This window comes from Dryas octopetala, chromosome 4 (genome assembly GCF_963921425.1).
Source record: "Dryas octopetala chromosome 4, drDryOcto1.1, whole genome shotgun sequence".
NCBI lineage: Eukaryota > Viridiplantae > Streptophyta > Magnoliopsida > Rosales > Rosaceae > Dryas > Dryas octopetala.
This window is the reverse complement of record NC_141369.1, coordinates 23,677,611-23,690,112: the sequence shown is the minus strand read 5'-3', so window position 1 is coordinate 23,690,112 and position 12,502 is coordinate 23,677,611. Positions and strand designations below refer to the sequence as shown.

The 12,502-nt window shown below is 37.1% G+C and overlaps 2 protein-coding genes across 4 annotated transcripts; one reads left to right on the top strand and one right to left on the bottom strand.

Moving 5' to 3' along the window:
- The first annotated feature begins 1,486 nt into the window (after positions 1–1,486).
- Positions 1,487–6,573, top strand: LOC147288522 (DUF1336 family protein (DUF1336)). 3 transcript variants are annotated; one of them, XM_086239443.1, is made up of 10 exons: positions 1,487–1,890; positions 2,870–3,209; positions 3,322–3,405; positions 3,727–4,188; positions 4,536–4,671; positions 4,795–4,957; positions 5,105–5,233; positions 5,468–5,662; positions 5,786–5,908; positions 6,078–6,573. In XM_086239443.1, exons 2-10 carry the CDS (start codon positions 2,927–2,929, stop codon positions 6,183–6,185), a joined length of 1,683 nt encoding a protein of 560 aa, XP_086095569.1. In that variant the 5' UTR covers positions 1,487–1,890; positions 2,870–2,926; the 3' UTR covers positions 6,186–6,573. The 3 variants fall into 3 exon arrangements, with proteins under 3 accessions (XP_086095569.1, XP_086095566.1, XP_086095567.1); XM_086239440.1 differs by having other exon boundaries at positions 2,854–3,209; positions 6,078–6,571; XM_086239441.1 differs by lacking the exon at positions 1,487–1,890 and adding an exon at positions 2,477–2,493 and having other exon boundaries at positions 2,854–3,209; positions 6,078–6,572.
- A 1,169-nt stretch (positions 6,574–7,742) lies between these two features.
- On the bottom strand, positions 7,743–12,155 carry CDC2CAT (CDC2C). The gene is made up of 9 exons (XM_086238970.1): positions 11,314–12,155; positions 10,656–10,940; positions 10,218–10,535; positions 9,606–9,833; positions 9,318–9,415; positions 9,008–9,116; positions 8,470–8,907; positions 8,183–8,315; positions 7,743–8,059 (listed from the first exon to the last, which is right to left on the bottom strand). Exons 1-9 carry the CDS (start codon positions 11,767–11,769, stop codon positions 8,031–8,033), a joined length of 2,094 nt encoding a protein of 697 aa, XP_086095096.1. The 5' UTR covers positions 11,770–12,155; the 3' UTR covers positions 7,743–8,030.
- Positions 12,156–12,502: the final 347 nt, after the last annotated feature.

The window sequence follows — 12,502 nt, the reverse complement described above, 5'->3', positions numbered from 1 at the left end:
ACACACGTGGTGTTGTTGTTTTCCAGGAGTCTTAGACCAAGATGGAGGGTTGAGATTATCAAAATCTCATGAAAAGAAGTTGACTTAAAAAATACTGAGAAGTCAACATCATTAAATTACTATTCCCAATTAATAAAATGAAAAAGAAAAGAAGAGAGAATGAGATTAAAGATATAAAAAATATATAACAAAAGACTCATAATTGTTTTATGGGAAAATTATTTATAAAATTTGGTAAGAAATTGATATGACAGCTTATACAGTAAATCACTAAGATAAAAAAAAACAATAAGAATAAATAGATAAATGGAGCACTAAACAGTAAACAGTAAACAGTAAACAACCAAACACCCTCAGTAAAAGGTCTGGTGTACAGCTGATCAGGCCCACCATTTTGAATGGTCGTTTTCAGTTTCGCTGAAAAATTGAGGCGCCAAAATCAGTGGTTTCGTATTTCCTTTTTGTTTTTTCTTTTCATTTCTTAATTTAGAAAAAAACGAAAAGCCAATTTTTTTTGGATGATGTGCAAATTGAACAAATTTTAGTCTTATGACTCATTTCCTAGTAAAATTAATATTATTAAGATTTTTTTTTTTGTTGAATAACGTCTAAGTTCAACTTTCAAAAAGAATTAACATAGAAATCCAAGCATGAAGCACCCATCTTAGACATTTTTTTACTAAACTTCTAATTTTGCCCTTATTCATTATTTTTTTTGGTTCTCTAAACTTTAAACAAAATAAAATAAATTATAAAAAACCAGCCCCGATTTGGTCAGACCCAAGACATCTTCAATAGGCTTGAAAATGGTCATCCAAATGCTAATGTGGGAATGTTAAAATGTCAATGCTCTAATTGCTATTATTCATGCTATGTTTGCTATCAAGTTTTGCATTTGCCAAACCTCTTACAATACACTTCATTTTTTGTGCCAATGTCATTTTTTTTTTGGCACACGCAAATAGTACAATAACAAATGTGTTGTGTTTTCCAAATTTTGATATTTTCACCATATGAGTACGTTAAAAGATAATATAACATATATGAATGGTACGGAGTAATTAATTTTAACTATGCCGACACAAATAATGATAAATTAAATAAAAAGCTTAAGTGAATGCGGATAAAATTGAAAGTTTAAAGAAAAAAGAATTGTGAGCTGTGGAGAATTGGAACCCCTATGGGAAATGCCATGAGGCATATACAAATATAATGCATGCATGTAAATAGGCATACAAGCTTATAAGCCTAAAGCTAACAACAAAGGAAATTAACAGACAATGGATTGAGATTTGAGAGCAAAAACATTTATAGAAATAATTTTGAGTCGTCTGGACAGAAAAAAGTGGGCACACAGTGTCACAGTGACAGCCAGACATTAACCAGAAACCGAGGGAAGTAAAATTGGTTAGTTTTGGAAATGAAATTATAAAAACGAGTGGAAAAGATCTTTATATCCGGATTTTTCTGAGAGAGTCAGACGTGGAAGTAAAGGCAATGACAACCCAAACTCCTTCTCTCTCTCACAGCTTTGGCCAGCGAAATCTCGGACACAATTGCTAAACTCAAGGACAACAATACCAACAGCAAGAAGAAGAAGACTCACCAACCCCACCTCTCTCATATATAAACAAAACCCAACTCACTCTCCTCATCATTTCTGGGTTTTAAAATTTTTTTTAAAATTTTAATTTTTTAAATTTATCCAAGCTTCAGAAGGAAGAGCAACTAGTTCTGTCATCGGACCCGGATCCGACATTGTCGGACCCGTGCGCCCAGTGTGATTCTCTCTCCCTCTGGTGTTGCCCCGTACTGGGTTCGGCTCTGTTTTTTGTTTCAGAGAGGGAGTCTACCTTTAACACAGATCATTCTGCCAACTGGGTTGTGTAGGTACGGCTTTTAGTTATCTCTCTATCTATTTTTTTGGTCATTGATTGTGTAACTTGCGTTAGATTTTCTGGGTTTTTGTCCGGAGTTTCAAATTTTTAGTTTCATCTATAAAGGCTCTCCTTTTCCATATGCTGCATTAATTACCTTTCTCAATACTATAATTTACTAGTTTGCTCTTTGATTTCTTTCATTTTGTTACTGCTGTGTTCTTCTTTCACGATATGTCGTATTTTCACTTTTTTGTTGTCCATTTATTTGCTGAATCTTTTATTGTCCTTTTGATGCTGACGAACAATCAGTCTTTTTTCTTTTTATCTATAAAAGAACGAGAGTAGTGTTTACACATGATTTCTTTCAATCCTATTCGTTTGTCTTCTTTCACCTCGTTGGATGTGGTCCATTTGCCGTTTCTTCTACGGTTCTACCTTTTGTATTTTTAATTTCTTTTTGGAAGTAAAAGCAGGAGCTTCCTTGAAACTTAAAGGGCTCTCTCTCTCTCTCTCTCTCTCTCTCTCTCTCTCTCTCTCTCTCTCTCTCTCTCTCTCTCTCTCTCTCTCTCTCTCTCTTTTCTGGGTATGCAGTTCTACAACTGGGTTTGAGAAGGTATAGAATCAGAAATTCGATTTTCATGATGATTGCACAAATTTTCATTTATATATGAATCTCTGGTTGAGTAACTAGTGTGGTACTTCAAGTTACCAGTCACTTTGGACCAAAATACCTTTTGATAGTGTGATCATATTCATTAATTGTAGAGATCGCTGTGCATCATCCTTGTGCTTCTGATAATTGCCATGTGGTAACAATCAAGTGGTTAAGTTGGTTAACTGCCATTAATTATTGAAAACCGTCTCATTACAACAGAATTGATTGTGTTCTCACTTCTCATGATCTTTTATGATGATAGGAACTACTTTCCTAGAAATCTTTATTTTTTTTCTTATCTGATGTAGTTTGTTTCAGTTATTTCATTTTGCAGGCACACAAGTTGGACATCACTGTAGTTGGGACTTGTATGATCTAAATTAAAGCTGCAATGGGGGGTTGCATGTCAGCGCCATCCAAAACAATTAAATCACGAAAAAAACTGGGTCAGCGTATCTGCAGACGTCGTGGAAAGATAACCTGCTCTGCCCCTGATGGTACCAAGAAAAGAAATAGTGATGCAGGAGCTCGTGTAACTGATTATGCTGTCAGTGAGTTTGTTCATATGGACTTTGAGAATGGCGCAACAACTACCTGCAGAAGATCTAAGGTTTCTAATTCGGCATTCCATCTCACCCAGCTGCAATGGCACCATAGTCAATATGATGCAAATGGTTTGTGTTCTCTTTTTCCGGAATGTCTCTTTCTTTTGGCCAAAACTCAAAAGTACTGACTAGAAAAATAGTTAGCTCTTGAATCTGACATATTAAAGTTATTTCTTTGCAGTAATTTGCCAAGAGGAATCTTGGTTTGACTCTGTCAGTATTCTGGAGTCTGACTCGGATGATGACTTTATTAGTATACATGGAGGTAATGGCCATCAGCTTCTAATTACATTTACAAAATAACATTTTTCTTCTTACTACATTTACTGCGTCTACCAAATGCCTAAGGGTCATTAACATACTACTGTTCATGTCAATTTTTGTATATACAATATGTAGAGTGTTCTTGGTGGTTTTAATTGATTGAGGTCTCTACCAGTCTCAGTTTGCTACATAAGTCTTTTTTGTTCAATTGTGGAACACCTATAACTGCTTTGTACTTTTGTTTGATATATGAAGTTTTTTTATTTTGAGCTACTTATTGGTAAAAGGAATATTTTTTAAATTTTCTTCACTTATTCTACAGATGGTTTTCCATTAGCGGGCAATGCAATTGGGAATATCTCAAGTGGTCAATTACTTCAGTACGAAAGATCTTCATGCTTTGTGGATAATGGGTGTAAGTATGAAGAATACCAAAGCTATATGAAATTAGATGGTTTATCAGACAAGTTCATGGGCAAAGATGAATGCAGGGAATCAAATCGGTTTTCACGTTTTAGTACCCAGGGATTAGATAGGAAGAAGATACTAGATCACTCATATGGAAGCTTTAAAGGACTTAGAGAGGATCAACGTGATTCCAATGAGAAAATTCAAGACAATACCCTGAAATCTGGCATATCTCGAATGTTACCTTCTGTGAGTTTCAACGATAAGATTCTAAACACACAGAGTTTGGGTCCACAGTCTCAAAGAAGGCCATCAGCAGTTTTCAGGCTTTCTTTTAAGAGAAGATCCTGTGATGCGGAAGAAACCATTGAACAATGTAAGTATTCAAATAATTCAATTTTCAATGAGTAGAAAGAAATTTTAGAATTTGGGGATTATTGTACATTTCTGCTGTGTTCAAGGTCAAGCCCTCTCTCATTCACTCCCAGTCTCCGTATCTTAATGGCCAATTTAGCATGTTTCATGGCTGGTTATACTTATACACTAAGTTGTCCTGATTTATAGAATGTGTTATCTTGGTTTGCACTTACTTTTATTACAAAGCTGTTCCATTCTGCCATGTTTCGATGGGAAATTTGGTTGTCTGATATTAGTGTATTTTCCATATTACATAACATAACATTTGTATTATTGAACATTCTCAATGATAATATATATCTGCAGGTCAATCAAAAAGGTTTCTGTATCGTCCTAGACCAGGATATATCATTCCATGTTGTAGAGTAGAGAAGCCGACTTCAGGATCTTGGTCTGAGATTCCACCCTCAACTTTTAAACTCCGTGGCGAGAACTATTTCAAGTATGATTTTGGCTTTTTACTTTTTAAAACCAACCTTAACTGAATTTAGACATTTGCAACTAGTTTCTCTGCTCTGTTTTTCTTTGCTTTAATAAGGATATTACTTTATGTTGATCCACCCAGAGATAAACGAAAGGCACCTGCTCCAAACTACAGTCCTTATACTCCAATAGGTGTTGATTTATTTGTCTGCCCAAAGAAGATACATCACATTGCCCAACATCTTGAGCTTCCAAAAGTGAAAGCAGATGGAAAAGTGCCTCCACTCCTCATTTTAAATATACAGGTATTTTCTTAGAACTGATTTATGTTGGTGTGTTTATCCGATAGTTATATTGCTGTCAATATCTAGAACATCAATATGTGCCATTTATATAAAAAAAAGGTGGTTCCTCAAAAGTTTCTCATGACCTTGCTCTGCGCCTTGTTGCAGTTGCCTACTTATCCTGCTGCAATGTTCCTTGGTGATAGTGATGGAGAGGGGATGTGTCTTGTAATGTATTTTAAAGTTTCTGAGAATTTTGATAGAGACATCTCTCCCCAATTCCAGGACAGCATCAAGGTAACTTCATTTTGAATTGCATTTTGCCATTTAAAAAAGTTACATAATCACGTGATGTTGTAGTATAACGACATTTAAAAAAGTATGTTGTAGTATAACATTTCTTCTAGATAGGAATGTAGCAGTTAGTCCTTCATTTTATTCTGATGTACTTTCACTTATTAAATGTGATCTAAAACCAATTACTTTTCATTGGCATACTCAGTTTGTTGATCCATTTGAATATTGCTTCAGAAATTGGTTGATGATGAGACGGAGAAGGTTAAAGGATTTGCAAAGGACTCCACTGTACCTTTTAGAGAAAGGCTAAAGATCATGGCTGGGGTGGCTAATCCTGAGGATCTCAGTCTGAGTTCTGCTGAAAAGAAGCTTGTAAATGCATATAATGAAAAACCAGTTCTTTCACGCCCTCAGCACAATTTTTACAGGGTAAAGCAAAATAGCTTTTATTATACTTTGACGTTGCTGAGTGTTAAAATGATGAAAAATACCATATTGTTTGAGCCTTGAGGGTAGAATTTGTCTGACTTCATTAAGCTCTCTCACATGCAGGGTCCTAATTACTTTGAGATTGATCTGGACATTCATCGCTTCAGCTACATTTCAAGAAAGGGGCTTGAATCTTTCAGAGAACGTCTACAAAATGGAATACTGGATCTGGGTTTAACTATCCAGGTAACCAGCTCTCTTCATCTCTCAATTTATATGTTTGTGAAATTATAAAATGGAAATAAACAGGAAGTGATAAGAAATTATCCTGAACTAAAATGAGCAAAACATCTTCAAGCATTTGCATAAGTTTTAAACTCAGACTAACCCTTTTTTTGTTTCCCTCTTTTTATAGGCACAAAAACAGGAAGAATTGCCAGAGCAAGTGCTGTGCTGTATGAGACTGAACAAGATTGATTTTGTAGACCATGGCCAAATACCAAGTCTAGTGACTGACCCTTGAGGGTGAATGATATAGATGATGAGATACAGTGCATAACATTTAGAGATGCCACTACAGAGACCCATGGAATTGGTGATCAAGATGTCCCTTCTGTAAATCAAAGAAGAAAAAGAAGATCTTTATACCCATCAAAGTGTTCCTTTATATGGTTTCAATAATCATGATTCATGTCAATATGTTGTTGTACAACTAGATACATTCATACATTACTGTGAAGCCTTCTGTAGCTTGTATGTATGTATTACCTTAAGCTGCTTAGGAGTTAGGGTTTAGGACTGGGGTTTAATATTGGCTCACGTGTGTATGTAAGTGCAGCAATGTCTTTGCAAGTATGCTCCATTCTCTCCTTCTAGCACCACTGTAGCAGTAATACCTCTTACGTTATCTACATATTGAGTTTCAATTATTTTTTTAATTTATGATCCTTATTTTAAATTCATCAAATAATTTTTTTTTTAAATGAAAGTGACAATGACCCCTTCCATAGTTCCATCCCAACATCATGGCCAACACCGAGCTGGCCATGGAATCCAAGAGGGCCCGGCCAACTATAATTTTTGTAAAGATTGAAAAATATAAAATAAACAATAAATTGTAAAATTTGTAGTTTCAGTAGTCTTTTAACGTAAATGAAAAAAAAAAAAAGTATTTTCTTGGCCAAAGAAAAAGAAAAAAAAAAGTAGTTTAACGTTAGTGGTGAGTGTGATATGACTATATATGACTGAGGAGGACATATTCGGTAATTTAATTGTTTTTTTTTTTTTAAAGATGAGATTTAGGGTTTTAGGGGTATATATAGGAGGATGCAAGGCGAGTTAAAAGAAAAAAGCGCCCGAGGCCGAGCGCTTCCCTCTTGAGTTAGGGGTGGCGTGGTATTCCACGGGAGAGGTTTTAATCGTGGCGCACGTTAGTGCGTTGGGCGCACATTAACAACTACTTGGTTGGGGGCTCCCATAGCCGCTTTGCTGCTCTATTTTTTGCAGCCTCAGCGATGTGATTTGCCCCACATTCCTCTCTTTTTTTTTTTTTCTCTAAACCCTAATTTCCGACTTCTAAATCATTCCTTTTTTTCCCCCCAAATTTTCGTTTATTTTTATTTTTCTTGATCTGATATGAGTTCATCGCCCATGGTTTATTTTTTTCTATTTCTGCTTCACCTGCTTGTTCCTTTTCCTGCTTTAATTTATTTTTATTGAGCTAATAAAGCTATATATATAATTTGTGGATGGAAATATAGGCTGAGTGTGGATATATAAGACATTTTAATTTATTTATCCAACTGTAAACAAAAATATGTTCATCCGATCAACTCTTTTTTGGTCGATTTCAATGAAACTTTTGTGTTGGTAATATGAAAGCACTACAGGGGTAGTAATTTTTTTATTTTATTTTATATATTTTAGTTGTCAATTACTAATTAATACATGTGTTCTGAAGGAGCTTTAAATTTATAACGCCTAGTCTCCAATCTAATAATGCCTTGCCTTCAGAAAGTGAAATTCCATAATAGTATAATACCCATTACCCATCAAATAATTCAGAAAATAAAGAAAGACAGAGAGAAGGAGACGATAAGCACTTTGGAAGAAAAGGGCAAAATGTTTAGGCATGTAAATAGAGTAGGGGCTTTTGAAAAATTGGTTTGGTGGTTTTCTACATTGTCTATGGTGTGTGTACATTTGTTTGTGGGAAATTTTGCTTTCTCTTTACAAAGGTATGACTCAATGAACGCGTAAAAGGAATGTAGCCTGGGAAACATTCATTTGAGTTCTAACCATGCGAGGCTTGATGACTTCGACTCAAGCAAGCTCCACTGTGGCACTGCCTACTTTGAGTTTGAGGGTGTCATGATTTTTGACTTCTTGCATCATTCTCTGCAAAATTAGTTCATTATTGTCACATATTAGATTTATTGAAACTAATGTGATCGGAAACGTGGTCTGTAAAAATGGTATGTATAAACGTTACTTGAAAGTGTATCATCAATATTGGCATACCTCTTTCAAACCTTGATCTGCGAGCTACATGGCGAATATGACTTTCGTTCCTTCGCAAGTGTTCATCCATTCTACTAGGTTGGGATAGTAGCGGTCCCGAAAACTCAATATGCTTATTATCTACCTTGCAATCCTAATAAATTGTAAAAGGATATGACATTAGCTAACATAAACATTTGACATAATGATTGATCAAACAAGTGAGTTCTGTCTGTCTATCATATATTAATATGGTCTAAAACTATGATGATCTCTTTAGCGTTATTGGATTGTGTCTTAGTCCTTACCATGTCGTGTACTAGATCTTCTGTTTCTGTTTCGTCTGTACCAAAAAATTCGGATGCATCGAAAGTTCGAAGCTTTCGTATTGCAATCCTGGAAACGCGGCTTGGATTCCCTTGTTTGGTTGTTAAGTCAAATGCACTCTTTGCGAAGGTTGTATCCAATGCAGTGAACTGGCTTTTTGAGCCATCTGAAACTGCAGATTTAGCACCAAATTCCTCACCTCGTCTCTTTGCCCATGCAAAGCCGCTTGCTGCTGACATTTGTGCGCTATTGGAGACTGTACTGTCTCCTTGGGATATATTCAACTCGCAATTCTCTGAGACTGTGTCAAATGATGGTTTTAGAGACTCTCTACGCAGAAGACCTCCTTTAGCCCTCAGGATATGTGGGTTACCGCCATTGATTCTACGAGCAGAGTGAAGTGCATCATCTTGCCCATCCTGCACATACAGTCAAGGGTAAATCATTCAGCTAAAACTAGCTTGCTTCATTCTTCTTTCTTCTATAACACAAACACACAGACAATAGAGAGAAAGAGACCTCTTTTGGTGCTAATTTAGCGGAAGCATTTGCCTCTTGCAAGGTCTTGCGGACTCTCCTTGGTTTCCTTGCTGCTCCAGTCTCTCGTGCTCGAGCACCAGGCTTTTTCCTGAAAACAGGTTATTCAGCACAATAAGTTGTCTGAGAATGTAACAAACAAAGCCAAGTGGGGTCTGAATCTATATAGCTTTTATACACTTAAACCAGCTCTCAATAAACATTAGGACTCAAATGAAAACACCAGAAGCAGTCGTATTAATATCTGAACCACAGCATCAGTTTAAATAATTATATGAAGGAAAAAGTTTACCTTTGAGCATCCTCACGATTTTTAGCATCCATTTCTTTGGTAGGAGGGTACTTCGGCAAGACTGAGGGATCACATGCATAAGGCTTTGTTTTGAAGTACTGCAAGTAAAAAGGCCATGTAGCTTTAAGAATGTCCCAAGGATTTTGAGTTTGAGAGTATATTTGAGGATAGACCATGTACAACTACTTGTCTACTTTAAAGCAAACTTGGGAGTTGTGAACTCTATTTTGAAATCAAGAATTTCTACATGAATATGTTTCTATAGGGATCACATTTCATAACCATTACCTCAGACATCAGGGCAGAAGAGGCAGTCCCACGCTTGTAAGGTTCTACTGAAAGAAGAGTTTCTAACATGCCCACTGCAGTTGTTGGAAATTCTTTACACCTCTCCCTAAGAGAACTTTCATAAGAATACTGAGGTTTAAACATAGTTGCATGAGGAAGCTTTGATGTTTTCCAGTATTCTTCAGGTGGAGAACCACAAAGCTTGAATATTTTGTGTAATTGTTCAACCTGTAAAATGAGAAGGTAGCTATTAACTTCAGCTGTCAGATAAGTACAGCCTCAAATTCTCAATCCCCTGGAAAAAAATAAATAAATAAAACAGCAAGAGAGTGTAATTGCTTAATTGCAATGAGAGGGTAGTTATCAACTTCATCTTGAATTCTAAAATCCATATTGCTTGTGAGGATTGTAAATCCATAAATTGAGGAATTTTAGCATTGGACATTGAGTAATCAAGAGAGTGTTAGTGCTAGAAATGAACAGGTGCAGGATATGCCGATCCTTTTTTAACATCTCTATCAAATTCCCATTGTGTCTATAAGAGCTATAAAATGATTGAATGTATGTCAAAAATATAGATAAAAGAAAAATGCACATTAATATTGTAATCACCTCAGTTCTCCCTTTAAGGATAGGCTTCCCTAGAAAGAGTTCTGCAAATACACAACCCACACTCCAGAGATCGACGGATACTCCATACTCTGTTGCCCCCATCAAAAGTTCAGGAGGACGGTACCACAAAGTCACCACACGACTGGTTAGTGGTTGCTTGGTCATTGAGTTAACGACATTCGCCAATCCAAAATCTGCCAACTTTAGAATCCCTTCATTGTTTACCAAAATATTTGACGCTTTGATGTCTCGATGCATGATACCTCTTAAGTGACAGTGCTCGACTGCAGATAATAGCTGCCTCATATAACACTTGATCTACACAAAAAGAAATTCAACCAAACTTATTGATTTGTATGCCAGAAAAAAAAAAAAAATGCTTTGATAAAGTTGATACTGTTCTGCAAAACCCGTTATAGGAATTAAACAAAAACGAACCTGCATGTCACTGAATTTGATGTCAGATGCAGCTACAAGTCCAGCAAGATCATGCTCCATGTACTCAAATACAAGGTATATGCTACTCGATGATCGAGATGTTATTAATCCCTCCAATTTCATGATGTTTGGATGATCAAGCCTACGAAGAATCATAATTTCTCGTGCCATAAACCTAATACTCTCTGGTTGATAATTGTCAAAACGCACTTTCTTCAGTGCAAGAATCCTCCCAGTTTCAACTTCTCGTGCTCGGAATACACTGCTGTATGTACCTTGTCCAATCTACATGCACAAAAAAGGAATTGAAAACAAGCACTGTTGTCAAAATCAATAAACCGTAAGCAAATCTAAAATTAAGGACAAGTAAGCATTGAATCAGCTGCCCCACATTGAATTGCATCAAAAACAAAAATCTCCTGCCAAGATTTGAAAACTTGTACATCAAACAAACCAAAGATGGGTACTTTTAATTGAACCCTTTTCCTATAGGCATCCAAATCCTAGAAACTACATTTGAGGAATCTAATGTGATATAGTCATAACTTACACAAAACATAACCATGCATGTGTGCATATATTATTGATGAGCTAATTAATAATAAAAGATTACGTCATTAAATGACATGATAGTATTGTTTGATCAACTATGAGGTACCTTCTCCAACTTCTCGTAAGCATCTGCTCTAAGAGGTAGCCATCCATAAATGGCTTCGCCGGCGGCGGCGCAAAGCCAAGAGGGCCAGCCGGCGGAGACTTGTTCGGCCTCTATAGATCGATGAGAAAAACCCAACTTGAAGCTAAAAGAAGCTCCTCCTCCTCCTCCTCCCCCATTGTGAGAGCCGTCCTTCTTGAACTTCTTCAACTCCCGGGTCCGATCCTCGGCGGACGACGACCTGTCCTGGTGATGATGGTGGCTGCTGCTCCGATCGTTTTTGCTTCTACTAGTCTTGAATATGAATTCCTTAGATGGGTAGTTGTTGTTGTTGTTGTTGTTGTTGTTGTTTTTGAGAGAAGGCTCCAAGACGACGGAGCCATTGTCGGCCACGGCGGCCGAGTACTCGAAACAGGGAGACGCGCCGGGAGCCGCCCGCTTGGAGCTGATGCAACCCATTCACCACCAAATCCCGCCAGCATGGATCGAAATGTGTGGGGAAGGTGAAGATCGACCAACGCACGATCGGGAAATGGGTCGATGGGAATGGTCACCCCACCATTAGCAACAACAAGCAAGCAAGCTCTCTAATGGGGGGTTTGCATTCGGAAAATAATGGGGGAGGCTTAAACCCTCTGCATTACAGGGTGGGTCGTATTGGACGGTTCGGCTTTCGTCCCCTGTTTTTGTTGATCTTTGCTCTCGGCGTCCCTCTGTTTCTGCGAGATGTGCGGAGAGAGGCTTTCAAACGGTCCGAAAGCAAAGGAAAACAGACGACATACGTGGGTCCGAACCACTGCTGCTTCATCTTTCTTCCTTTTTTTTATTTTTGGGATAGTTTTTGCTTTTTTATTTTTGGGTTTCTCTCTTTCTTGGGTTCGCAAATTAAAGAGCGAGCAAAAGGTGGGATGTAACCGTTTTGTTTGGGAAGCTCTGTCATTATTTTCCATTTTCCATTTGTTGCTTTCGTGCTTTTCATTTCATGCTTAATTGGTTTGGTTGGACATTATATATCACGGGACGACATGATGTACAGTCATACTCATACAGAGACAGACAGTCAGAGAGAGAGAGAGAAAGGTGGTGAGGGTGGTCATGGTGGTTGCAGGCCAACTGCCCAAAAGCCCCACTGCACTGTATCATTATACCACATACAAGAAACAGAGTAGATATCATTAGCCTTTCACCTGAA

Excerpts from the sequence above, each read along its gene's own strand:
- LOC147288522 (XM_086239443.1), top strand. The coding sequence starts at position 2,927 with ATGGGGGGTTGCATGTCAGCGCCATCCAAAACAATTAAATCACGAAAA. Across the intron at positions 4,672-4,794 it reads CGTGGCGAGAACTATTTCAA|AGATAAACGAAAGGCACCTG; the intron begins GTATGATTTTGG and ends TGATCCACCCAG. Across the intron at positions 5,663-5,785 it reads CTCAGCACAATTTTTACAGG|GGTCCTAATTACTTTGAGAT; the intron begins GTAAAGCAAAAT and ends TCTCACATGCAG.
- CDC2CAT (XM_086238970.1), bottom strand. The coding sequence starts at position 11,769 with ATGGGTTGCATCAGCTCCAAGCGGGCGGCTCCCGGCGCGTCTCCCTGT. Across the intron at positions 10,536-10,655 it reads TCAAATTCAGTGACATGCAG|ATCAAGTGTTATATGAGGCA; the intron begins GTTCGTTTTTGT and ends CTTTTTGTGTAG. Across the intron at positions 9,416-9,605 it reads CTTCTGCCCTGATGTCTGAG|TACTTCAAAACAAAGCCTTA; the intron begins GTAATGGTTATG and ends TTTTACTTGCAG.